The following is a 27,828-nucleotide window of genomic DNA, read 5'->3' on the forward strand; positions in this document are numbered from 1 at the left end:
TGCCCAGTTAAATACCTTTATTTAAATACAATACAAATTAAAAATGCTTGTCCCTTCCCATGCCACTCATTGCATAGCAATCTAATCTAGTGGGACATTCCTTTGTGCTGATAAATATTGTTGTGTTTTTCAACAATGAGTTACCTGACAAAATAAGATGCCATTTAATAAATATTGGATGCGGTGTTGATGGAACAAAAGAACCACAAAGGATTTTCACGTTACATTGTATAATTTAAATCTGCATATAGCCGCAAGTAGCCCATCCGTCCGCCTGATGGCACTATTACTGCAGATGACAAGCGCTGTAAAACGAATAATAGCGACATCTGGCGGCCTATTGGGCTAAAATGCAAGTTGTTGTTACATAGTTGCTACCAAGTTTCCTGCACAGCATTTGAACGTTGACTGGCAGGCACGTGGGTGGTGGTTGCTACAAAGTTACACCCTATAGTGTCCAGAATGGGAAATTTGTCAAAACATCAATCTAAAAAGGAAAGTATCAAAGTTATCAGATGTATTTTAGTATGTAGTGGCTGGCATACGTTGTTGATCGTCGAATGTTGAGTATAAACACCCGAACGCATTTTTTGTGGGAGGAAACCTCCTGTACGCATGATGTTGCATTCACCAAACAACATACCATCCAAAATGTGACGTTGTACTTACTGTACGCTAGCATTTGGCGTAGTCTTCTACGCACGATAGTAGCTTTCACTCAAATGACATTTAAATGGCTACACTGTACAGCACTGTATATCGGTGCTCAAAATGTACGAATAGTAACATTGTTTCCATGTACTTTGTAACAAACCGCGCTTGAGTCGACTCTGCTTTGCAACCTCATTGTTATTTGTACAAGAATCTATTTGCGTTTCTACGTTTTTGACACACATTTGAAATGAACGAGGAGGAAGACTTTTTGCAGAAAATAAGGCTGGGGTTTGAAGAACTCTGTCGAGCTTTGAATATGGACGTGGAGGCGAGCAACGAAGCATGGAGGAGTTACGAAAGCATAAGAAAAAAATACACATTAGAGGTATGCCTAATTATGTCTGTTGTATTGTATATTGTACAGTATATTATAATTGTTCCTATTTTGGCAACCGGTTTAGCAGTAGTTCACGTGTAGTCTGCCTCGCCTCTACCTTATATGACACATATGTTAAGTCGTGACATTTTCTATTTAAAAACGCAGCTTCTAATATTTTTTGTACATTTGCACAAATATATCATAAAACGGCATTATTGCTAATATTTGTCTATGGAAAGGGGAGGAGTTTTCCGGTGTTGGTCAGGTTTGGAGGCGGACCAATCTCGGGGTCTAGAATAGGACTGGGTTAGGACTAACACTGAGTATGATCAAACGTTTAACATAATTCAGTTTTTAGCCTATTATGTTGTTGAAATGTTCTATAATATATTGTTATAATATAGTCCGCAACCTTTAAATTCAAATGACAGTGTGCATTTTACATTGGCCTAATTAAAAAATGTCCGTAGGGATATGCAGTGGTGTGCCTATTTCAAGTTTCAACGTTTTATTGCCACATGCACAGGATACAGCAGGTGTACAGTACAGTGAAATGCTTAACTTGCGAGCTCATTCTCTGCAATGCAGAATAAAGGTAATAATATAGCTCAGAAGAAAAAAACACATGAAATACGAGATAAGAAATACATGAGGATGCAGTTATATAAAGGTCAGTGCCAGTACCATTAATATAATCTGCAAGGGTACTGGAGTGATTGAGGTAGGTATGAACATGTGAAGTGTGATAAAAGTGACTAGTAGTAGCAGTATAAATACCAATGGCAATAATGATAATCATAATAATTGAACAGGGGTAGAAAGTGGCTGGTAGCAGGATAATTACTAATGGTAATAATCACCACAGCAGCGAATGGTAATAGTAGTCATTATAATCACTATGTGTATATATATTTGGGTACATCTTAATGGTTTATTTTGGTTGCATAAGGTAATATGAAGAAAATAAGAAATCCCTTGAGGGGAGAATTTCCAACATGACAACTCTAGTCCCTGGCCCCATCAGCTTTGACTTACTATTGAGAGAGAACCCTGTGACAGAACAATCATTGAACCTCTCTCACACTCTCGTTCACGCATACACACACACAGGGCAGTGACCTACACTGGCTGGCCTGTGCCATCTATGTGGCCTGTAGAACACCAGTACCAACAGTGGATAAGGGTACTGCAGAGGGAAACTACGTCTCCCTGACCCGAATACTCCACTGTTCAGAACAAAGGTACGTACGCCCATGCACTTATCTAAATGGTCTGGTTTGCCAAATTCAGATTAAGCGAAATCCTCAACAAAACAGTGTGTTTAATCGAGATTACACACTGAACGTGCCTCTTAATCCAGGACTAAGCTTATTCTGTGTCCAGGAAACTGGCCCTAAAGGTATCCCACATCATACAGTACACAATTTACTGTAGGACCCAAATCCTCATCCAAATTCATCATCGACTTTCATACATGTCTATATGGTATCTTGGCCAGATCTTAGATTCTTGTTCCAGCTTGGTTCTTTGTGCAATAAATGATGTATTAATGTTTAAAAATGCTGAACAAATGACCACACATCAACTAATCATATCTATTTGTTGTAATATATAATTTAAAGAACAGTAAAATACAGTACTAATGGAATTACTCAAACAGTTGCCCTGTTCTCTGATTCCAGCCTCATTGAGTTCTTCAACAAGATAAAGAAATGGCAGGATATGGCCAGTCTTCCTCAGGACTTCCGCCAGAGCACGGAGAAGCTGGAGAGAAATTTCACAGTTTCCGCCGTCATCTTCAAGAAATACGTCCCCATCTTCAAAGCCATCTTTAAGGCGCCCTCGGATGAACCACCCAGAGTCCACAGGAGCCGCAAACAGAGGTGAGTCAGTTGTTGATACTGTAGATGGATATGAACTTCTGATGCTTTACTATTTTATACTGTAGTTTGGCTACTCTTGAAAAAGCCAAGGGGTTTCTTTCCTGGTGCCAGCCTGATCGCGCAATATCTCTGATCAATGCGGTCAGTCTGCTTGACCAGGCTTAAGCATTCTGATTAAACTTATGTATGGATTTATTCTGATTTAATTTATGAATGGGCTTATTCAGATTAAATTTATGTGTGGACTTATTCTGATTAAACTTATGTATGGACTTATTCTGATTAAATTTATGTATGGATTTATTCTGATTTAATTTATGAATGGGCTTATTCTGATTAAACTTATGTATGGACTTATTCTGATTAAACTTATGAATGGACTTATTCTGATTTAGACGCCATCCCTGCACCGTTGCTGAAGTCTTCAACTTCTGCTGGATTCTGTTTGTCCACGCTAAAGGTGAGTACGTCTGTTTTGTTCATTGTAAAATACAGGAAAAGAGGGGAGGACAGAGGGAAAGGGCTAGGGCTCAGTGGGGTACTTTGAAGGAGAAAAGTCTGGTTTGATTGTATTTGAAGTGTTCGCTGCTTGGTTACAGTCAAAGTATAAGTCAGTGACAAGGGCTAGGTACTCTACACTGGGCATGCCAAGGCCTGCACTGATGTCTTGACATCAGCAGGAGACCAGGTGCAAAGGCAAATACTGTAGATGTGTCCTTTTTATATCTCTTTAATCATTAATAATAACACACAAACACACGCAGTCAGATCCTTCAGGGTGTATCAATTATCTTGGCAACATATTGCATAGGGGCAGGTCAGGACTTGCCTGTGTCACAGCCTGGATTTAGCACTGCCAGCAGGCACATGTGTTTATAATAGTTGGCAATACGACAGAGCAGCCTATTTAGCTTGGAAGCCAGTGATTGCTACATTCAGATAGATACATTTGCGGTGACATTTTGGTACGCTAATTGCAGTGAGCAAAATCAATGTTTGAGGCAACCAGCACTACTCTGCAGTCAATACAAGACCTCAATCCTTCAGATTAATTCTATTCAACAAGCTTTATTGGAATGACCAGATCATTGAGGGGGATTCCATTGTCCGTTGTGTCAGTGTATTTTGGTCTTTAGAAAAGCACAATAAAATCCTATGTATGATTATGTCTCCTACATTTCTCTGACTTGTCGCTTCTCTCTCTCTCTCCCTCTGCCAGGAAACTTCCCTATGATCAGTGATGACCTAGTGAATTCGTACCATCTCCTTCTGTGTGCTCTGGACCTGGTCTTCTCCAACGCTCTGCTCTGTAATACCAGGAAGGAGCTGCTCAACCCCAACTTCAAAGGTGCACTCCCAGCCCACGCCTATATCCCCTCCGTCGGCCTGTATCCCCTCCGTAGGCCTACATCCCCTTCATAGGTCCGCATCCCCCTCATAGGCCTGCATCCCATCCGTAGGCCTGCATCCCCTCCGTAGGTCTATATCCCCTCCATAGGCTTATATCCCCTTTGAGGACCTATATCCCTTCGTAGGCCTATATCCCCTCCCTAGGCCTATATCCCCTTTGTAGGCCTAAATCCCCTTCGTAGGCCTATAGCCCCTTCGTTATTATTGTAACATTTTATGAAATTGTTCCCCCCATAATGACAAAGTAAAAACAGGTTTTTGGAAATGTTGTAAAATGTATGGAAAATTAAAACGGAAATATGACATTTACATAAGTATTTGGGGAGTTTATCCCATTCTTTGGAGATTCTTTCAAGCTCTGTCAGGTTGGATGGGGAGCGTCGCTGCACAGCTATTTTCAGGTCTCTCCAAAGATGTTTGATCGGGTTCAAGTCCGGGCTCTGGCCGCGCCACTCAAGGACATTCAGAGACTTGTCCCGAAGCCACTCCTGCGTTGTCTTGGCTGTGTGCTTAGGGTCGTTGTCCTGTTGGAAGGTGAACCTTTGCCATAGTCTGAGGTACTGAGCGCTCTGGAGCAGGTTTTAATCAAGGATCTCTCTTTACTTTGCTTCATTTATCTTTCCCTTGATCCTGACTAGTCTCCCAGTTCCTGCCACGGAAAAACATTCCCACAGCATGATGCTGCCACCACCATGCTTCACCATAGGGTTGGTGCCAGGTTTCCTCCAGACGTGACACTTGGCATTCAGGCCAAAGAGTTCAATCTTGGTTTCATCAGACCAGGGAATATTGTTTCTCATGGCCTGATAGTCTTTAGGTGCCTTTAGGCTAACTCCAAGTGGACTGTCCTGTGTCTTTTACTGAGGAGTGGCTTCCATCTGGCTACTCTACCATAAAGGCCTGATTGGAGGAGTGCTGCAGAGATGGTTGTCATTTTGGAATGTTCTCCCATCTCCACAGAGGAACTCAGGAGCTCTGTCAGATTAACCGTCGGGTTCTTGGTCACCTCCCTGACCAAGGCCCATCTCCCCCGATTGCTCAGTTTGGCCGGGCGCCTTGGTGGTTCCAAACTTCTTCCATCTAAGAATGATGGAAGCCACTGTGTTCTTGGGGACATTCAATGCTGCAGACATTTTTTGGTGGACTTCCCCAGATCTGTGCCTCGACACAATCCTGTTACGGAGCTCTACAGACAATTCCTTCGACCTTATGGCTTGGTTTTTGCTCTGACATGCACTGTCAACTGTGGGACAAGTGTGTGCCTTTGCAAATCATGCCCAATCAATTGAATTTACCACAGGTGGACTTCAATCAAGTTGTAGAAACATCTCAAGGATGAGCAATGGAAACAGGATGCACCTGAGCTCAATTTCGAGTCTCATAGCAAAGGGTCTGAATACTTATGTAAATAAGTTATTTCAGTTTTTATTTTTAATGCATTTGCTAAAATTTCAAAAAACCTGTTTCCACTTTGTCATTATGGGTTATTGTGTGTAGGTTGATGAGGATTTATTTGTATTATTTTTCATTTTTTGAATAAGGCTGTTACAAAATGTGGAAAAGGGGAAGGGGTCTGAATACTTTCCAAATGCACTGAAGGTAGGGATAAAGTGACTAGGCAACAGGATAGATAATAAACAGGAAATGCAGCATATGTGATGAGTCAAATTTTTGTGAAAAACAGGATCAATGCAGATACTCCATGTAGCTATTGGTTAACTATTTAACTAACTATTTAGCAGTCTTATAGCTGTTCAGGGTCCTATTGGTGTTTAGACTTGGTGCATCCGTACTGCTTGCCATGCAGTAGCAGAGAGAACAGTCTAATCAAATCAAATTTTATTTGTCACATACACATGGTTAGCAGATGTTAATGCGAGTGTAGCATTAAGTCTATGACTTGGGTGGCTGGAGTCTTTGACAATTTTTAGGGCCTTCCTCTGACACGCCTGGTGTAGAGGTCCTGGGTGGCAGGGATCTTGGCCCCAGTGATGTACTGGGCCTTACACACTAGAGGTCGACCGATTATGATTTTTCAACGCCGATACCGATTATTGGAGGACCAAAAAAGTCAATACTGATTAATTGGATGATTTTTATATATATATTTGTAATAATGACAATTACAACAATACTGAATGAACACTTTTATTTCTCTCTAAACCATTTGTATTTCATATACCTTTGACTATTGGATGTTCTTATAGGCACTATACTATTGCCGGCCTAATCTCGGGAGTTGATAGGCTTGAAGTCATAAACAGCGCTATGCTTCAAGCATTGCCAAGAGCTGTTGGCAAACACAGGAAAGTGCTATTTGAATGAATGCTTACTAGCCTGCTGCTGCCTTCCATCGCTCAGTCAGACTGCTCTATCAAATTATAGACTTAATTATATAATTATAATTATTATAATATAATAACACACAGAAATACGAGCCTTAGGTCATTAAATGGTCAAATCCAGAAGCTATAATTTAGAAACCAAAAAGTTTATTCTTTCAGTGAAATACTGAACCGTTACGTATTTTATCTAACGGGTGGCATCCCTAAGACTAAATATTGCTGTTACATTGCACAACCTTCAATGTTATGTCATAATTATGTACAATTCTGGCAAATTAATTACGGTCTTTGTTAGTAAGAAATGGTCTTCACACAGTTTGCAATGAGCCAGGAAGCCCAAACTGCTGCATAAACCCTGACGCGAATGCGCTTTTGTTAAATCATCAACCGTTTGGCGAAGTAGGTTGTGATTCTATGATAAATTAACAGGCACCGCATTGATTATATGCAATGCAGGACAAGCTAGTTAAACTAGTAATATCATCAACCATGTGTAGTTAACTAGTGATTATGTTAAGATTGATTGTTTTTTATAAGATAAGTTTAATTCTAGCCAGCAACTTACCTTGGCTCCTTGCTGCACTCGTGTAACAGGTGGTCAGCCTGCCACGCAGTCTCCTCATGGATTGCAATGTAATCGGCGTCCAAAAATGCAGATTACCGATTGTTATAAAAACTTGAAATCAGCCCTAATTAATCGGCCATGCCGACCTCTAGTATACACTACCCTGCGTACGTAGAGTATGTTAAATCTATGGTACGTTTGTATATACAAATATGCATAGTTACTGAAATACCTTATCACGCATCTAATGCAGGAAGCTATTATGTCTCCTCTGATCCACAGGCCTTCCTGAGGACTTCAGCAGTAAGGACTACAAGCCCACTGCAGGGCCTTACTGCTTCATAGAGCAGCTGTGTGAACTGCATGATGGCCTGGTGCTGGAGGCCAAAGGGGTGAAGGAACACTTCTGGAAACCCTTCATCAGTAGGCTCTTCCATAAGAAGGTTAGGCAAACACACACACACACACACACACACACATGGGCCACACAGACACACATACAGATGCACTCAAACACACGCACAGGCACGTACACACACACACATACACACACACACGCCTCAGTCCTACTTGTATGCTCTGCCTCATCTTGGATATTCTGTGTCCTCAACAGATTCTCAAAGGGAAAGAAGAGAGCTTGACTGGCTTCTTAGATCCAGTGAATTTTGGAGACAGTTCGTATGTGTCAATCCTGTAAGACTATATTGATAGTCTTTTGAGTGACATTACTCATATATTTGTGTATACATTTGTTTGTGTAGTGTGTCCATAGGCCGTGTGTATGAGGAGCATGTTCTGGCCACTGGAGGTCTGGATGATAGGATATTTTTGGGAGAGGGCACCCCAGGCCCCTCTCTCTGTGAGGGAGCGGAGAACCAGGACGCCTCAGCATACAGACTCTACAACAGTCAGACTGTAAGACACACACACACACACATCCGTTACTTGTGTCTTTGAGTCTGAATTCAATCATATGTACAGTAATCCCTGTGTTATGTCTCCTGTGTGTGCACTGTAGGCCTCAGTCCTGAAGCGTATGTGTATGCCGGTCTCTACTGCCATGCAGAGTGTTGGTCGACTACACAGCCTGCTCACTGGACTGAAGCGCGGCCCCAGCCGGAGACTCACAGACTTACTAAGGTATTGCACACCATACAAATAATACATTTACAGAGTGGCTACGGATACGGAGTTTCTCTATCACAATTTGCCCAGGCAAAAATGACTGATATTTCTGCGCATGAGCAGGATTGTTTTTTATTTAGCTGAGTGCCCACTCCGCTGCCAGTGTAGCTGCTGTGCTGAGTGCTGCGCTGCCTCTCCCCCTTCCTTCATCGCCTTTGTCTGGTCGCTGGTGTAGCCTACAAACGTCATGTTGTACCCAAAACTGTTCTCACTATTGCGTTCCCTGTCTCAGTAAGCAAAAGCGCCATTTCATGTTCCTTTTTCAGGATGGGGTAGGCAACATGCAGCTATTTACATGTTTTACACAAAATACATTATCGACATGTTCGTATAAACTTTGTTGTCAGTATTGCAAACATAAGCACGACACAAACAGGCAGTCTGGCGATTTCATGATCTTCTTAGCTGCTGAGTTACATGCAGCCACAGTTGAAGTCAGAAGTTTAGATACACTTAGGTTGGAGTCATTAAAACTTGTTTTTCAACCACTCCACAAATTTCTTGTTAACAAACTATAGTTTTGGCAAGTAGGTTAGGACATCTACTTTGTGCATGACACAAGTCATTTTTCCAACAATTGTTTACAGACAGATTATTTCACTTGTAATTCACTGTATCACAATTCCAGTGGGTCAGAAGTCTACATACACTATGTTGACTGTGCCTTTAAACAGCTTGGAAAATTCCCGAAAATGATGTCATGGCTTTAGAAGCTTCTGATAGGCTAATTGACATAATTTGAGTCAATTGGAGGTGTACCTGTGCATGTATTTCAAGGCCTACCTTCAAACTCAGTGTCTCTTTGCTTGACATCATGGAGAAATCAAAATAAATCAGCAATGGTCTCAGAAAAAAAATTGTAGACCTCCACAAGTCTGGTTCAGCCTTGGGAGCAATTTTCAAACACCTGAAGGTACCACGTTCATCTGTACAAACAATAGTACGCAAGCATAAACACCATGGGACCACGCAGCCGTCATACCGCTCAGGAAGGAGACGCGTTCTGTCTCCTAGAGATGAACGTACTTTGGTGCGAAAAGTGCAAATCAATCCCAGACAACAGCAAAGGAACTTGTGAAGATACTAGAGGAAACGGGTACAAAATTATCTATATCCACAGTAAAACAAGTCCTATATCGACATAACCTGAAAGGCTGCTCCGCAAGGAAGAAGCCACTGCTTCAAAACCGCCATAAAAAAGCCAGACTACGGATTGCAGCTGCACATGGGGACAAAGATCGTACTTTTTGAAGAAATGTCCTCTGGTCTGATGAAACAAAAATAGAACTGTTTGGCGATATTGACCATCATTGTGTTTGGAGGAAAAAGGGGGAGGTTTGCAAGCTGAAGATCACCATCCCAAACGTGAAGCACGGGGGTGGCAGCATAATATTGTGGGGGTGCTTTGCTGCAGGAGGGATTGGTGCACTTCACAAAATAGATGACATCATGAAGATGGAAAATGATGTGGATATATTGAAGCAATATCTCAGTCAGGAAGCTAATGCTTGGTCGCAAATGGGTCTTCCAAATGGACAATGACCCCAAGCATACTTCCAAAGTTGTGGCAAAATGGCTTAAGGACAACAAAGTCAAGGTATTAGAGTGGCCATCACAAAGCCCTGACCTCAATCCCATAGAAAATTTGTGGGCAGAACTGAAAAAGTGTGTGGGAGCAAGGAGGCTTACAAACCTGACTCAGTTACACAAGCTCTGTCAGGAGGAATAGGCCAAAATTTACCCAACTTATTGTGGGAAGCTTGTGGAAGGCTACCCAAAACGTTTGACCCAAATTAAACAATTTAAAGGCAATGCTACCAAATACTAATTGAGTGTATGTAAACTTCTGACCCACTGGGAATGTGATGAAAGAAATAAAAGCTGAAATAAATAATTCTCTCTATTATTATTCTGACATTTCACATTCTTAAAATAAAGTGGTGATCCTAACTGACCTAAGACAGGGAATTTTTACTAGGATTAAATGTCAGGAATTGTGAATAACTGAGTTTAAATGTATTTGGCAAAGGTGTATGTAAACTTCCGACTTCAACTGTATATCTGCATATATGGCCTGTGGCATAGCTATGGCACAGGGCGATACAAAACGAACTCGCCCATGTTAACCAGTCTGGATACATGCTCGGCTGCTTAGAATGTTCGGCTGCCCAGAGGTGGAACGCAGCAAGACACAGACATGCAGTCTAAACAGCGATTGAATGTTCTCTTTTCATCATCATTGCAAACACTGGTTTAGCTGTGCAGGAGGCAGACAGGCAGTCAAGTAGTGTTGTTTTTTCAGGAACTACGATATAACAGCAGGGGTGTTGTAACAGCTTGGGTGTTGTAAAAGCACTGGTGTAATAACAGCACAGGTGTTGTAACAGCACTGGTGTTGTAACAGCACTGGTGTTGTAACAGCAGTGGTGTAGTAACAGCACTGGTGTTGTAACAGCAGTGGTGTTGTAACAGCAGTGGTGTAGTAACAGCACTGGTGTTGTAACAGCATTGGTGTAGTAACAGCAGTGGTGTTGTAACAGCAGTGGTGTAGTAACAGCACTGGTGTTGTAACAGCATTGGTGTAGTAACAGCAGTGGTGTTGTAACAGCAGTGGTGTAGTAACAGCAGTGGTGTAGTAACAGCATTGGTTTAGTAACAGCAGTGGTGTAGTAACACCACTGGTGTTGTAACAGCATTGGTGTAGTAACAGCAGTGGTGTTGTAACAGCAGCGGTGTAGTAACAGCAGTGGTGTAGTAACAGCAGTGGTGTTGTAACAGCATTGGTGTTGTAACAGCACTGGTGTTGTAACAGCATTGGTGTAGTAACAGCAGTGGTGTAGTAACAGCACTGGTGTTGTAACAGCACTGGTGTTGTAACAGCACTGGTGTTGTAACAGCAGTGGTGTTGTAACAGCACTGGTGTAGTAACAGCACTGGTGTTGTAACAGCAGTGGTGTTGTAACAGCACTGGTGTTGTAACAGCAGTGGTGTAGTAAGAGTACATTAATCTGTGTTGTCTTGTGTCAGGTCGTGTGCCAGAGACCCCAGTGAGGTCATCTCCACTAGGCTGAAGGACATGTGTCAGCTCTTCTGCCAGCACTATGAGGGCAACTGGGAAGAGAACGCAGGACTGGGGAAAGACATCGCAGTGTACTTCTGCCTGGCAGAGGCGCTCTACTATAAAACCCTGGAGGCCGTCATTGACCAGGAGAAGAAGAGACTGGGCAACTTGGATCTCTCTGTGAGTCTCACCTGCCCCGCTAGCTTAGCTCAGTTTGCTGTAACTAACTAGAAATTTCACAGAGGTTTCCCATTGACGTCAAAGCATGATTTATGGAAAGGTCCAAGTTACGCTCTTGTGTTTTTGGTTCATAGATGTGTTTAAATTGATCCATATGTTGAGATATTGCATGTTATGACACCTTTGACACCGTTGTCCCTGACAGTCTTACTTGTAAAATATGAACAATCAACCCTGTGTTCTGGTGTCTGTCCTTAGGGTATTCTGGAACAGGATGTGTTCCAGCGCTCTCTGATGGCCTGCTGTCTAGAGATTGTCATCTTCTCCTACCGACCCCCAGGGGACTTCCCACGAATCATACACATTTTCCAGCTCCCTGCATACCACTTTTATAAGGTACATACTTGTATCTGTATTTGTACTTTATATTTTTATTTTATTTCACCATTATTTAACCAGGTAGGCTAGTTGAGAACAAGTTCTCATTTGCAACTGTGACCTGGCCAAGATAAAGCATAGCAATTCGACACATACAACAACACAGAGTTACACATGGAATAAACAAAGCATACAGTCAATAATAATAATAATAATAATAATACAGTCAGAAAAAATAAAACAAAAAGTCTATATACAGTGAGTGCAAATGAGGTAAGATAAGGGAGTTAAGGCAATAAATAGGCCATGGTGGTGATGTAATTACAATATAGCAACTAAACACTGGAATGGTAGATATGCAAAAGATGAATGCAAGTAGAGATACTGGGGTGTGAAGGAGCAAGATAAATAAATAAATACAGTATGGGGATGAGGTAGATAGATGGGCTGTTTACAGGTGGGCTATGTAAAGGTGCAGTGATCTGCGAGCTGCTCTGGCAGCTTGTGCTTAAAGCTAGTGAGGGAGATATGAGTCTCCAGCTTCAGTGATTTTTGCAGTTCGTTCCAGTCATTGGCAAGAGAACTGGAAGGAAAGGCGAACAAGGAGGAATTGGCTTTGGGGGTGACCAGTGAGATATACCTGCTGGAGCTCGTGATACGAGCGGGTGCTGCTATGGTGCCCAGTGAGCTGAGATAAGGCGGGGCTTTACCTAGCAGAGATTTGTAGATAACCTGTAGCCAGTGGGTTTGGCGATGAGTATGAAAGCCAAACAACGAGAGCGTACAGGTCGCAGTGGTGGGTAGTGTATGGGGCTTTGGTGACAAAACGGATCGCACTGTGATAGACTGCATCCAATTTGTTGAGTAGAGTGTTGGAGGCTATTTTATAGATGACATCGCCGAAGTCGAGGATCGGTAGGATGGTCAGTTTTACGAGGGTATGTTTGGCAGCATGTGTGAAGGATGCTTTGTTGTGATATAGGAAGCCGATTCTAGATTTACTTTTGGATTGGAGATGCTTAATGTGAGTCTGGAAGGAGAGTTTACAGTCTAACCAGACACCTAGGTATTTGTAGTTGTCCACGTATTCTAAGTCAGAGCCGTCCAGTGTAGAGGTTGACCGATTAATCGGAATGGCCGATTAATTAGGGCCGATTTCAAGTTTTCATAACAATCGGAAATCGTTTTTTTGGCCGATTTGCTGATTTTTTTTATTACATTTTTTATACCTTTATTTAACTAGGCAAGTCAGTTTAAGAACATATTCTTATTTTCAATGACGGCCTAGGAACGGTGGGTTAACTGCCTCGTTCAGGGGCAGAACGACAGATTTCCACCATGTCAGCTCGGAGGATCCACTCTTGCAACCTTACAGTTAACTAGTCCAACGCAATAACGACCTGCCTCTCTCTCGTTGCACTCCACAAGGAGACTGACTGCCTGTTACGCGAATGCAGTAAGCCAAGGTAAGTTGCTAGCTAGCATTAAACTTATCTTATAAAAAACAATCAATCATAATCACTAGTTAACTACACATGGTTGATGATATTACTAGATATTATCTAGCGTGTCCTGCGTTGCATATAATCTGACTGAGCATACAAGCATACAAGTATCTAAGTATCTGACTGAGCGGTGGTAGGCAGAAGCAGGTGCGTAAACATTCATTCAAACAGCACTTTCATGCTTTTTGCCAGCAGCTCTTCGTTGTGCATCAAGCATTGCGCTGTTTATGACTTCAAGCCTATCAACTCCCGAAATGAGGCTGCTGTAACCGAAGTGAAATGGCTAGCTAGTTAGCGCGCGCTAATAGCGTTTCAAACTTCACTCGCTCTGAGCCTTGGGGTGGTTGGTTCCCTTGCTCTGCATGGGTAACGTTGCTTCGATGGTGGCTGTTGTCATTGTGTTGCTGGTTCGAGCCCAGGGAGTAGCGATCAGAGGGACGGAAGCTATACTGTTACACTGGCAATACTAAAGTGCCTATAAGAACATCCAATAGTCAAAGGTTAATGAAATACAAATGGTATAGAGGGAAATAGTCCTATAATTCCTATAATAACTACAACCTAAAACGTCTTACCTGGGAATATTGAAGACTCGTGTTAAAAGGAACCACCAGCTTTCATATGTTCTCATGTTCTGAGCAAGGAACTTAAACGTTAGCTTTTTACATGGCACATATTGCACTTTTACTTTCTTCTCCAACACTTTGTTTTTGCATTATTTAAACCAAATTGAACATGTTTCATTATTTACTTGAGGCTACATTGATTTTATTGATGTATTATATTAAGTTAAAATAAGTGTTCATTCAGTATTGTTGTAATTGTCATTATTACAAATACAAATGTTTTTAAAAATCGGCTGATTAATCGGTATCGGCTTTAATTGGCCCTCCAATAATCGGTATAGGTATCGGCGTTGAAAAATCATAATCGGTCGACCTCTAGTCCAGTGTAGTGATGCTGGACGGGCGGGCAGGTTTGGCCAGTGATCGATTGAACAGTATGCATTTAGTTTTACTTGCATTTAAGAGCAGTTGGGATCACAGAAGGAGAATTGTATGGCATTGAAGCTCGTCTGGAGGTTAGTTAACACAGTGTCCAAAGAGGGGCCAGAAGTATACAGAATGGTGTCGTCTGCGTAGAGGTGGATCAGAGAATCACCAGCAGGAAGAGCAACATCATTGATGTATACAGAAAAGAGAGTCGGCCTGAGAATTTAATCCTGTGGCACACCCATAGAGACTGCCAGAGGTCCGGACAACAGGCCCTCTATCAGAGAAGTAGTTGGTAAACCAGGCGAGGCAAACGTTTGAGAAACCAAGGCTGTCGAGTCTGCCAATAAGAATGTGGTGATTGACAGATTCGAAAGCCTTGGCCATGTTGATGAATATGGCTGCACAGTAATGTCTCTTATCGATGGCGGTTATGATATTGTTTAGGACCTTGAGCATTGCTGAGGTGCACCCATGACCAGCCCTGAAACCAGATAGCATAGCGGAGAAGGTATGGTGGGATTCAAAATGGTAGGTAATCTGTTAGTTAACTTGGTTTCGAATACCTTAGAAAGACAGGGTAGGATAGATATAGGTCTGTAGCAGTTTGGGTCTAGAGTGTCACCCCCTTTGAAGAGAGGGATGAATGCAGCAGCTTTCCAATCTTTGGGAATCTCAGACGATACAAAAGAGAGGTTGAACAGACTAGTAATAGGGGTTGCAACAATTCCGGCAGATCATTTTAGAAAGAGAGGGTCCAGATTGTCTAGCCCGGCTGATTTGTAGGGGTCCAGATTTTGCAGCTCTTTCAGAACATCAGCTATCTGGATTTGGGTAAAGGAGAAATGTTGGGGGCTTGGGCGGGTTGCTATGGAGGGTGCCGGGCAGTTGACCGGGGTAGGGGTAGCCAGGTGGAAAGCATGGCCAGCCGTGGAGAAATGCTTATTGAAATTCTCAATTATAGTGGATTTATCGGTGGTAACAGTGTTTCCTAGCCTCAGAGGAGTGGGCACCTGGAAGGAGGTGCTCTTATTCTCCATTGACTTTACAGTGTCCCAGAACTTTTTTGAGTTAGTACAACAGGATGCAAATTTATGTTTGAAAAAGCTATCCTTAGCTTTCCTAACTGCCTGTGTATATTTGTTCCTAACTTCCCTGAAAAGTTGCAAAGTTGCATAGGATGTTTTTGTGCTGGTCAAGGGCAGACAGGTCTGGAGTGAACCAAGGACTATCTATTTCTAGTTCTATATTTTTTGAATGGATCATGCTTATTGGGGCGGCAGGGTAGCCTAGTGGTTAGAGTGTTGGGCTAGTAACCGGAAGGTTGCAAGTTCAAACCCCGAGCTGACAAGGTACAGCTCGTTCTGCCCCTGAACAGGCAGTTAACCCACTGTTCCTAGGCCGTCATTGAAAATAAGAATTTGTTTTTAACTGACTTTCCTGGTTAAATAAAGGTAAAGAAATAAAAAAAATTAACTAGTGAGGAAGGCACTTTAAAAGAATAACCAGGCATCCTCTACTGACGGGATGAGGTCAATGTTATTCCAGGATACCCCGGCCAGGTCGATTAGAAAGGCTTGCTCGCAGAAGTGTTTTAGGGAGCGTTTGACAGTTACAGATGCAGGCAATGAGGCAGTGATCGCTGAGATCTTGATTGAAAACAGCAGAGGTGTATTAGGAGGGCGAGTTAGTTAGGATGATATCTATGAGGCTGCCCGTGTTTATGGATTTGGGGTTGTACCTGGTAGGTTCATTGATAATTGGTGTGAGATTGAGGGCATCAAGCTTAGATTGTAGGATGGCCGGGGTGGTCTATAGCAAGCAGCAACGGTGAGAGACTTGTATCTGGAAAGGTGAATTTTTAGAAGTAGAAGCTCAAATTGTTTGGGTACAGACCTGGATAGTAAGACCAAACTCTGCAGGCTATCTTTGCAGTAGATTGCCACACCGCCCTCTTTGGCAGTTCTAACTTGGCGGAAAATATTATAGTTAGGGATGGCGATTTCAGGGTTTTTGGTGGTTTTCCAGAGTCAGGATTCAGACACGGCTAAGACATCCGGGTTGGCAGAGTGTGCTAAAGCAGTGAGTAAAACAAACTTAGGGAGTAGGCTTCTAATATTAACATGCATGAAACCAAGGCTTTTACGGTTATAGAAGTCAACAAATGAGAGCACCTGAGGAGTGGGAGTGGAGCTAGGCACTGCATGACCTGGATTAACCTCTACATCACCAGAGGAACAGAGGAGAAGTAGGATAAGGGTACGGCTAAAGACTATACGAACTGTCCGTCTAGCACGTTCAGAACAGAGAGTAAAAGGAGCAGGTTTCTGGGCACGAAAGCATAGATTCAAGGCATAGTGTACAGACAAAGGTAAGGTAGGATGTGAGTACATTGGAGGTTAACTTAGGCATTGAGTAATGATGAGAGAGATATAGTCTCTAGAGACGTTTAAACCAGGTGATGTCATCGCATATATAGGAGGTGGAACAACATGGTTGGTTAAGGCATATTGAGCAGGGCTAGAGGCTCTACAGTGAAATAAGACAGTAATCACTAACCAGGACAGTAATGGACAAGGCATATTGATATTATAGAGAGGCATGCATAGCCAAGTGATCATATGGGTCCAGTGAGTGGTTGGGCTGGCTGGGGACACGACGATTCAGACAGTTAGCAGGCCGGGGCTAACAAGCTAGCATTTAGTAGGTCGGGGCTAACAAGCTAGCAGTTAGCAGACCGGGGCTAGCAAGCTAGCAGTTAGTAGACAATGGCTAGTAAGTTAGCAGAAGGTCCTTTGGGGGACGGAGGTAAGTCTATTTTTGCCTCCTTGTGCGGTGACGTCGATAGACCAGTCGTAGATTAGTAGGGTTCCAAGTAGCTCTAGATAGCTAGCAGGCCACGGTTAGCAGAATGGGCCTTCAGCTGACGTCGCTTAAGAGGCCTGTTGGAATCCTCGGGCAGATTATGTCGGTATTCCAGTCGTAGAGGATCGGCGGGGTTCCGTGCCCCGTACCGGCAGTATAAGGGGTCTGGATACTGTAGCCCAGGAGTGGGCTTTGGTGGTAGCCCAGGAGCCCTAGCCGGGCTAGCTTCAGGCTAATTGGTGCTTGCTCCGGGATGGAAACGCTAGCCAGGAGTAGTCACCCGGGATTGAGGTTAGCTAGTTGCAAAGATCCAGGTGAAATGGTTCAGAGTTTGCGGTAGGAATCCGGGGATATGGAGAGAAAAATAGATCCGTTATGCTGTTTTTTGAGTCACGTTGTACGAACTGGCTAGAGCTTTCCGAGCTAAAGGTTAGCTGATGACCGCTAGCAGTGGTTTGCTGACTGATAGCTGGTAGCTAGTTAGCTGGCTAGCTTCAGTTGAGGGATTCCAGATCCAAAGTAAATAGAAATACTTTAGAAAAAAACAGATCCACGCCGCATTGGGTAAGACGGGTTGCAGGAGAGTATTTAGAAGTTGAGGTTTAGGAAAATATTTTTAAAAGATATGCAAAGAAAATATGTAAAAAGATATATACAAGGGACACGACAGGACAAAGACGTCTGCTACGCCATCTTGGAATCATCACACATACTGTATGTGTTGACTGTTCTAGTCACGAGTAATTGATTAGACTGTATGTAACCCCTGTCTGAGTGCTTCCATGTGTTTATGGATATATGTGTGCATGCATATCATATCTGTGTAATGTATCTCAGGTGATCGAGGTGCTGGTGCGGGTGGAGCAGGGTCTGTTCAGGAAGGTGGTGAAGCATCTGAACCAGGTGGAGGAGCAGGTTCTGGAGAGCCTGGCCTGGAGGGGGGGATCCCCGCTGTGGGACAGCGTCAGGGGGGCCAAGAACCAACCACCCTCCTGCCAGGAGGTAAGACATCCACAGTATCCCTCCCAATCCCTCATCACTTTAACAGACAGGAAAATGATGCCAAGGCTCACTTCTCACCAACATGCTGAATCATTTGAACCCAAAATGAATACTGAATTCAATGTCTTGAAAAAGATGGACTGGACTGAAATTAGTACTTAATAATAATTGTTCTCATTGATGTTCAGGTGATGCCACCACAGCATCTGGAGGATGGGGACGGAGCCGCCCCTCTCACCCCCAGCAACCATGGCACTGACCTGGGCGCCAACCGTGGTGGGAAAGGTTAGTCAGTTAGCTTTCTATTCAGAAAGTCAGTTTGTCATTTAGCTCAAAATCAAATCAAATGTTATTGGTCACATACACATGGTTAGCAAATGTTAATGCGAGTGCAGCAAAATGCTTGTGCTTCTAGTTCCGACAATGCAGTAATAAAAAGTAATCAAACAATTTCCCAACAACTACCTAATACACACAAATCTAGAGGGGTGAATGAGAATATGTACATAAACTCTGCAAAAAAAGTAACGTCCTCTCACTGTCAACTGCGTTTATTTTCATCAAATTTAACATGTGTAAATATTTGTATGAACATAACAAGATTCAACAACTGAGACGTAAATTGAACAAGTTCCACAGACATGTGACTAACAGAAATTGAATGATGTGTCCATGAACAAAGAGGGGTCAAAATCAAAAGTAACAGTCAGTATCTGGTGTGGCCACCAGCTGCATTAAATACTGCAGTGCATCTTCTACTCATGGACTGCACCAGATTTGCCAGTTCTTTCTGTGAGATGTTACATCATTCTTCCACCAAGGAACCTGCAAGTTCCCGGACATTTCTGGGGGGAAATGCCCTAGCTCTCACCCTCCGATCCGTGCTCAATGGGATTGAGATCCGGGCTCTTCGCTGGCCATGGCAGAACACTGACATTCCTGTCTTGCAGGAAATCACGCACAGAACGAGCAGTATGGCTGGTGGTATTGTCATGCTGGAGGGTCATGTCAGGATGAGCCTGCAGGAAGGGTACCACATGAGGGAGGGGGATGTCTCCCCTGTAACGCACAGCGTTGAGATTGCCTGCAATGACAACAAGCTCAGTCCAATGATGCTGTGACACACCACCCCAGACCATGACGGACCCTCCAGCTCCAAATCGATCCCACTCCAGAGTACAGGCCTCGGTGTACTGCTCATTCCTTTGACGATAAAAGCGAATCCGACCATCATCCCTGGTGAGACAAAATCACAACTTGTTAGTGAGGAGTACTTTTTGCCAGTCCTTTCTGGTCCAGCGACGGTGGGTTTGTGCCCATAGCCGACGTTGTTTCCGCTGATGTCTGGTGAGGACCTGCCTTACAACAGGCCTACAAGCCCTCAGTCCAGCCTCTCTCAGCCTATTGCGGACAGTCTGAGCACTGATGGAGGGATTGTGCGTTCCTGGTGTAACTCTGGCAGTTGTTGTTGCCATCCTATACCTGTCCTGCAGGTGTGATGTTCAGATGTACCGATCCTGTGCAGGTGTTGTTACCCGTTGTCTGCCACTGCGAGGACGATCAGCTGTCCGTCCTGTCTCCCTATAGCGCTGTTTTTGGCGTGTCACAGTACAGACATTGCAATTTATTGCCCAGGCCACATCTGCAGTCCTCTTGCCTCCTTGCAGCATGCCTAAGGCACGTTCATGCAGATGAGCAGGGACCATGGGCATCTTTCTTTTGGTGTTTTTCAGAGTCAGTAGAAAGGCCTCTTTAGTGTCCTATGTTCTCATAACTGTGACCGTAATTTCCTAGCTTCTGTAAGATGTTAGTGTCTTAACAACCGTTCCACAGGTGCATGTTCATTAATTGTTTATGGTTCATTGAACAAGCATGGGAAACAGTGTTTAACCTCGCCAACAGCCAGTGAAAGTGCAGGGCGCCAAATTCAAAAAGGCTTTTCGGCGAAAGCAGAACATATCATTATGTTAGGTCAGCAACTAGTCACAGAAAGCCTTCAGCCATTTTCCAACCAAAGAGAGGTGTCACAAAAAGCAGAAATATAGATAGAACAACTGTTTGGCCTCAGCCTAGTCCACTTGTTGAAACAGCTCTTATTCGACACCCTTCCACAATAGAAGCCTCAAACAATGGCCAGTGATTGGGTCTCAATGTAGGCAGCAGCCTCTCTGAGTTAGTGATTGCTGTTTAGCAGTCTGATGGCCTTGAATTTTTCAGTCTCTCGGTCCCAGCTTTGACGCACCTATACTGACATTGCCTTCTGGATGGAAGCTGGGTGAACAGGCAGTGGCTCGGGTGGTTGATGTCCTTGATCATCTTTTTTGGCCTTCCTGTGACATCGGGTGCTGTAGGTGTCATGGAGGGCAGGTAGTTTGCCTCCGGTGATGTGTTGTGCAGACCTAATGGAGGGCAGGTAGTTTGCCTCCGGTGATGTGTTGTGCAGACCGCACCACCCTCTGGAGAGCCTTGCGGTTGAAGGCAGTGCGGTTGCCGTACCAGGCTGTGATACAGCCCGACAGGATGCTCTCAATTGGGTGACAAGCCAAATTTCTTCAGCCTCCTGAGGTTGAAGAGGCGCTGTTGCACACTCTTCATCATGCTGTCTGTATGGGTGGACCATTTCAGTTTGTTCGTGATGTGTACGCCGAGGAACTTAAAACTTTACACCTTCTCCTGCTGTCCCTTCGATATGAGTAGGGGGTGCTCCCTCTGCTGTATCCTGAAGTCCACGTTCATCTTCTTTGTTTTGTTGACGTTGAGTGAGAGGTTGTTTTCCTGACACCACACTCTGGGGGCCCTCACCTCCTTCCTGTAGGCTGTCTCATCGTTGTTGGTAATCAAGCCCACTACTGTTGTGTCGTCTGCAAACATGATGATTGAGTTGGAGGCGTGTATGGCCACGCAGTCATGGGTGAACAGGGAGTACAGGAGGGGGCTGAGAACGCACCCTTGTGGGGCCCCAGTGTTGATGGTCAGCAAAGTGGATATGTTGTTCCCTACCTTCACCACCTGGGGCGGCCCGTCAGAAAGTCCAGGACCCAATTGCATAGGGTAGGGTTGAGTCCCGGGGCCACCAGCTTGATGATGAGCTTGGAGGGTACTGAGCTCTAGTCAATGAACATCATTCTTACAAAGGTATTCCTCTTGTCTTGTCCAGATGGGATAGGGCAGTGTGCATTGTAATGGCGATTGCTTTGTCTCTGGACCTGTTGGGGAGTAATGCAAACTGAAGTGGGTTTAGGGTGGCCGGTAAGGTGGAGGTGAGATGATCCTTGACTAGTCTCTCAAAGCACTTCATGATGACAGAAGTGAGTGCTAGTCATTTAGTACAGTTATCGTGGCCTTCTTGGGTACAGGAACAATGGTGGCCATCTTGAAGCATGTGGGGACAGCAGCCTGGGATAGGGAGCTTTTGAATATGTCTGTAAACACACTAGCCAGCTGGTCTGCATGTGCTCTGAGGACGCGGCTAGGGATGCCGTTTGGGCCGGCAGCCTTGCGAGGGTTAACACATTTAAATATTTTACTCACGTCGGCCACAGAGAAAGAGAGGGGGGGGCGCAGTCCTTGTTAGTGGGCCGCGACGATATTATCCTCAAAGCGGGCAAAGAAAGTGTTTAGTTTGTCTGGAAGCGTGACTGGTTTTCTTTTTGTAGGCCGTGATTTCCAGTAGACCCTGCCACATATGTCTCGTGTCTGAGCCGTTGAATTGCGACTTCACTTTGTCTCTATACCGACATTTTGCCTGTTTGTATGCATGATCGAAGCCCGGTGGCTGAACCGATTCCGGCAACATATGCAGAGAGAGCCATGTTTCCGTGAAACAGAGAATGTTACAATCTCTGATGTCTCTCTGGAAGGTAACCTTTGCTCGAATTTCATCTACCTTGTTGTCAAGAGACTGGACATTAGCGAGTAGTATACTCGGGAGCGGTGGGCGATGTGCCAGACCAGGAGGCCACTCCGTCTGCCACTTCTGCAATGCCTTTGTTTTGGGTCGGCTTCTGGGATTAGGTCCTTTGTCCTGGGTGGTGGTCCAATCAGAGGATCCGCTTTGGGAAAGTCGTATTCCTGGTCATAATGTTGGTCAGTTGATGTCGCTCTTATATCGAATAGTTCTTCCCGGCTGTATGTAATTACACTTCCTGAGATAACAATGTAAGAAGTAATACATAAAAAAATGAAATACTGCATAGTTTCCTAAGGACTCGAAGCGAGGCAACCATCTCTGTTGGCGCCATCTTGCTGCTATTCCCAGCCATCAGTCAGGCAGTCAATTTATCAGTCTGTTGTGTAATAAATTAAAATAGTCAGTCAGTCAATGGGTTACAGTCAGTTGGTTACTCAGTCAAGTTAACCATGTCACTCCTCCCTTTCCTCTCCCCCCCAGGTGTGTCCACCTCCACCACCACCATGTTGGACCGCTACAGCTGCCCCGCCACGGGCTCGGCTAGGAGACGGCTGTTTGTGGATGTGTCCTGTGACGCCCCCTCGGACCCCTCCACCACCAACCTCACTACCAACCTCAGGACCTCCCAGGCCATCCCTGCTGGACAGACTGTGGTCACCATGGCAACGGCCACAGTTACCACTAACAACGGACAGACGGTCACCATACCTGTGCAAGGTGACATTTGCAGATGAATTACTGTACAGTATGTCATTATGTTTTCTTGTACACCTTATGCCCCTTCAGCCAAATTACTGTGTGACTCCTATATGCATTATATAGGGAGATTTCTGACTCCAATGCAGCGTGCAGGTTGCTACACTATGATGAATCCTATACAATTATTACATAATATAAATGAGCAATATCATGCCCTCTGACCTTTTTAGGAATAGCCAATGAGAACGGAGGCATCACCTTCATCCCTGTCAAGGTAAGTGTGACAGGACAAGGTACGCTCCAGCCCCTGTCTGCCCAGTCCCTGACTGGCACTTTGACCAGCCAACCACAGACCACCACCACCCTGAAAAGTCCCACTCTCCAGGGCAGCCACGCCGCCGGCAAGCCAATCGAGAAGCCGGCAGCCCAGGGCCCGTCCAATAACGGGCCTCAGAAAAAGAGTTCCCTCTCGCTGTTCTTCCGCAAGGTAAGGGAACACAAACACCATCTTCATCTGGCACGGAATTTAAAGGGATACTTCAGGCATGTTACAAATCTAACTCATGTTTTGGATATGGAGAAAGTCGTTTGGATCTGTCCTAGTAGTCTGTTTCTGCCCTAGCTTTAAGAACCATACAACTATAGCGCTTCATACCATAAATTATAGATTTTTGCTGGAGTTTAAAGCCACTGTGCTGTGCCAACAGGTGTACCACCTGGCCAGTGTGCGTCTCAGAGACATGTGTGCCAAGCTGGACATCTCTAGTGAGCTGCGGAGGAAGATCTGGACGTGTTTCGAGTACTCTCTGGTGCACTACACAGAGCTCATGATGGACCGACACCTAGACCAGCTCCTCATGTGTGCTGTGTACGTCATGACCAAGGTAGGTTAGAGTGTGTGTGTTGGATGTTTGTATGGGGTGGGGGTGTGCGTGTGCATAACGTACTGTACCATGCAGTTTATGTGTAGCATGCAGATTGTTTGTGTGTCCTCTTCCTAAAGACTTGTATTTGTGTTTCCTTCCGTTGTTAAGGTGACCAAAGAGGACAAGTCCTTCCAGAACATCATGAAGTGTTACCGCTCTCAGCCCCAGGCTAGCAGCAGCGTGAGTAATGTAGTAGGGCCTTATGGCTAGGGTCAGGAGATTTTCCTGACCTGACCAGTAATAACTCCAGGCCCTAGTTTGAGCCTATTGTACTGTGGCAGCGTCATTGTTTTTCCCTTATAGACACTGAAGTATTGTCAGTTGGAAGGAATAGTGGCAAAGCTATCATTGGACCACCAGCTGTCTGATTTTGTTTACCAGGTCTACAGGAGTGTGTTGATCTCTGGGAGGAAGAGACGTCACTCAGGAAGCAGTGAGAGAAATGGACAGAGCTCTCCTACAGAGACCAGCCATGAGGGTAGGAACACAAACACACCCACACACACACACACACTCACACACACACACACACACACACACAAATGCTATTTTCCATCTCCCTTTCTCTCTACGCCCCTTAGGAAGTGGAGACAGCAGCCCCGTACCCATGCGTTCCACCAGCACCCTACCCACCCCTCAGCCTGGCAGCACCCCATCCACCCCCACCCTGGCCCCCTCCACCTTCCTCTCTACGTCCTCATCCCTCCCTCCCTCCCAGCAGCAGGATGATGAAGGGGGAGTGGTGGTGGGGGAGGAGGAGCGAGGAGACCTCATCCACTTCTACAACCGGGTCTACATCAAACAGATGCTCCACTTTGCCCTGCGCTACTCGCCCAGCTCATCCTCTGCAGGGGTGAGCGAGAGAGAGAAAAGAAGGAAGTTATGTCTACAAACTAGCCTCTATTCTGCAAACCTTTCACTTTTTGCATTGTCTTTTGTTTTGAAAACTAACTCTGCTGCCTGTATTTATCCTTGACAGCTAGAGTCTCCTCCCCTGTGCCTGTACCCCTCCCTGAGGACCAGCTCCCCTCGCAGGGTCCTCCTGTCCCACAACCACTCCATCTATATCTCCCCCCATAAGGCTAGTGACAGCCCCCCCACCGCTACCGCACAGGACAAGATAGACTACTACATATGCAGTGGCCCAGCCAACGTGAGTCACAAGTACACACACACATACATTACTCATGCACACAATGTACACTGGTTCAGCACAGTATTTTTCAAAGTCTTACAGTGGCTAATTGATTAGTTGAATCAGGTGTGTTAATGCTGGGGTAGAACAAAAGCCTACACACCCTATAGTGGAGCTTCAGGACCAGGTTTTGATGGCGTCTCGTTCTAGTGTCTAAAAACCCTAACTGTTTCTGGAACCTTACCTGACCTATGATGATGATGATGATGATGATGAACCTCCCTAACCTGTGTTTCTGACCTCTATCTCTTAATGTGCAGCGCCTGGCGGAGATCAACAGTATGATCCGCACCGGGGAGACGCCCACCAAGAAGCACAGTATGCAGCTGGAGGAGGAGCCATCTCCCAAGAGGTTGTGTCCGGACAACCAGACAGCCCTCTTCCGCAGGCTACAAGACGTGGCCAACGATCGTAGCTCCTCCCACTAAGGTTGAACACACCCCCTTCAGAACACACCACTGGCTGAAGTCGGTAGTCACCATACTAGACTGCCATGTTAAAAACAAATAAACTGGCAACATCATCAATATCAAAATTGATGAGGATACATTTGTTTTTCATAAAGGATAAGATCTTCTAGTCTAAGGTTAGTATGATGGTTTAATTTCAGAGTTAGCCTAGTGGTTGGTAGTTAAACATCAGATTTTAGGTTACTTACGTCTATTCTAGCATGGCCAGATTGTGTCCCTTAACACCATATTTTTCTATATACACCGAGTGCACAAAATATTAGGAACACCTCCTAATGTTGAGTTGCACCCCCCCATTTTGCCATCAAAACAGTCTCAATTCATTGGGGCATGGACTACAAGGTGTTGAAAGGGATGCTGGCTGATGTTGCCTCCAATGCTCCCCACAGTTGTATCAAGTTGGCTGGATGTCCTTTGGATGGTGGACCATTCTTGATACACACAGGAAACTTGAGAGTGAAAATCCCGGCGGCGTTGCAGTTCTTGACACACTCAAAGTGGTGCGCCTGGCATCTACTACCATAACCCGCTCAAAGGCACTTAAATCCACAATCCACGTCTCAATTGTCTCAATGCTTAAAAATCCTTCTTTAACCTGTCTCCTCCTCTTCATCAACATTGATTGAAGTGGATTTAACATCAATAAGGGATCATCGCTTTCACCTGGATTCACCTGGTCAGTCTATGTCATGGAAAGAGCAGGTGTTCTTAATGTTTTGTACACTGTGTATGTCCAGAGTCAAATGAATGTATTTTGTCTAGAATACACAGTAATTACAGAATGGACTGCCATTGGTGTGGAGCTTTGCTAGTTTGTGTATATGGTGGAGAATAATTCAAAATCACATGCATTTTGAGGTGTATTCTATCAGTGTTACTAACTTGCTCATGCCCACAATTTAGCTGTTCAATATACTATGAATGAATTCCTTTCAGTGTATTGATATTCTTCTTCAGACAAAATCCATCATTACACTCATATTCAGTATGTATTTAGGATTTCATATCTCAGAAGTTTATAAGATTAGTTTTTTTATTGAGTTGCGTCAGAATAGAAGAAAGCACTTAACAATGACCATGTTCTTAAAATATTTGATACATTGTTTGGCCTTGAGTACATGCAAGCATTTCAAATACGTATTTTTAAAGCTTTTGTAACACCAGAGAAGATGACATGGTGTTGTTAACTCTGCCGGGTTTCTTTTCCAAAGTCTTTTGAGCTTAGTTTTATTTTGTTATTTTGTATATAATTGTTTAACTAGGCAGATCAGTTAAGGACAAATTCTTATTTTCAATGACAGCCTAGGAACAGTGGGTTAACTGCCTTGTTCTGGGGCAAAATGACAAATCTTGACTTTGTCAGCTCGGGGATTCAATCTTGCAACCTTTTGGTTACTAGTCCAACACTCTAACCACTAGGCTACCTGCTGCCGTAACATATTTATGCTATTTTTCTAACTTTAGATATGTAACTTTCCATTTTACCAATGACAATACTTAGTAGTAGAATCACTGACAACAATATTTGTTTTCTGTCTCATGTAGCTTCCATTAATTATAAGGTAATACTTTTAGTATCCAATACATTTTATAATTGTGTTGTCAGTCACAATGGCATGTTATCGTTTTGTTGATCAGCAACTTAAAAGTCATGGCAAATGTCTTTGTCTGAACATTGTTGTAAAATAAATAAAAAATAAAGCATATTATTTTATCGTAGGCAGTGTGATTAGTGCCTTTATCCGTTTCTGAAGCAATTCATTTAAGCGATGTAGTACTTGTACATGTCTTTGTTTAAATTGTCTTTCCTTTAAAAATAATCATCCTTTGGAAATAAAAAGATCTACTTAGGAACCATACTTAAGTGCCCTTAATTCATCACAAGATGTCATGTTTGTGATTGTCAGTAAACTCACCACTAGATGGTGCTGTATGTATATCCAGTAGTAAAATACTACGGTGAGAAGACCTGAGGTCTTTATAAAGTACAGAATCACTATGTCAACACCATAGTTCAGTGGCTCGTGCCAAATGGGCCATTCAAGTAATCTGTATTGTCTGTAATCGTAGGCTTCTATAATGTGTGAGGAGTATACAGGAGGACAGGGATCGTGCTTTATGTGAAAGTATTTGTGTTACTTTTTCAATTAGGCATTCAACCGTCTCCACATGTACATATGTCAATGTTGTTCCTTCTCTTGTATTGCTAGTGCTTTTGTCTGGG

General features: G+C 44.0%; 1 protein-coding gene across 1 annotated transcript; it reads left to right on the forward strand.

Annotated features, from left to right (window-relative positions):
- Positions 1–339: 339 nt before the first annotated feature.
- rbl2 (retinoblastoma-like 2 (p130)) lies at positions 340–27,323 on the forward strand. Its single transcript, XM_021576243.3, has 21 exons — positions 340–1,039; positions 2,144–2,274; positions 2,716–2,916; positions 3,312–3,376; positions 4,136–4,264; positions 7,519–7,679; positions 7,850–7,914; positions 7,998–8,151; positions 8,255–8,376; positions 11,449–11,662; positions 11,921–12,058; positions 18,240–18,404; positions 18,593–18,689; positions 22,795–23,031; positions 23,244–23,500; positions 23,721–23,897; positions 24,048–24,119; positions 24,321–24,417; positions 24,521–24,792; positions 24,919–25,092; positions 25,395–27,323. The coding sequence occupies exons 1-21, from the start codon at positions 902–904 to the stop codon at positions 25,560–25,562; spliced, it is 3,234 nt and encodes a 1,077-aa protein (XP_021431918.3). The 5' UTR covers positions 340–901; the 3' UTR covers positions 25,563–27,323.
- Positions 27,324–27,828: the final 505 nt, after the last annotated feature.

The sequence above is a fragment of the Oncorhynchus mykiss genome, chromosome 2 (genome assembly GCF_057628025.1).
Source record: "Oncorhynchus mykiss isolate SJ-2025 chromosome 2, ASM5762802v1, whole genome shotgun sequence".
NCBI lineage: Eukaryota > Metazoa > Chordata > Actinopteri > Salmoniformes > Salmonidae > Oncorhynchus > Oncorhynchus mykiss.

Bases quoted from the DNA above. Each gene is read 5' to 3' on its own strand.
- rbl2 (XM_021576243.3), top strand. From the start codon at position 902: ATGAACGAGGAGGAAGACTTTTTGCAGAAAATAAGGCTGGGGTTTGAA. The intron at 3,377-4,135 runs GTGAGTACGTCT...TCCCTCTGCCAG, and splicing joins TCTGTTTGTCCACGCTAAAG to GAAACTTCCCTATGATCAGT. The intron at 7,680-7,849 runs GTTAGGCAAACA...TGTCCTCAACAG, and splicing joins GTAGGCTCTTCCATAAGAAG to ATTCTCAAAGGGAAAGAAGA.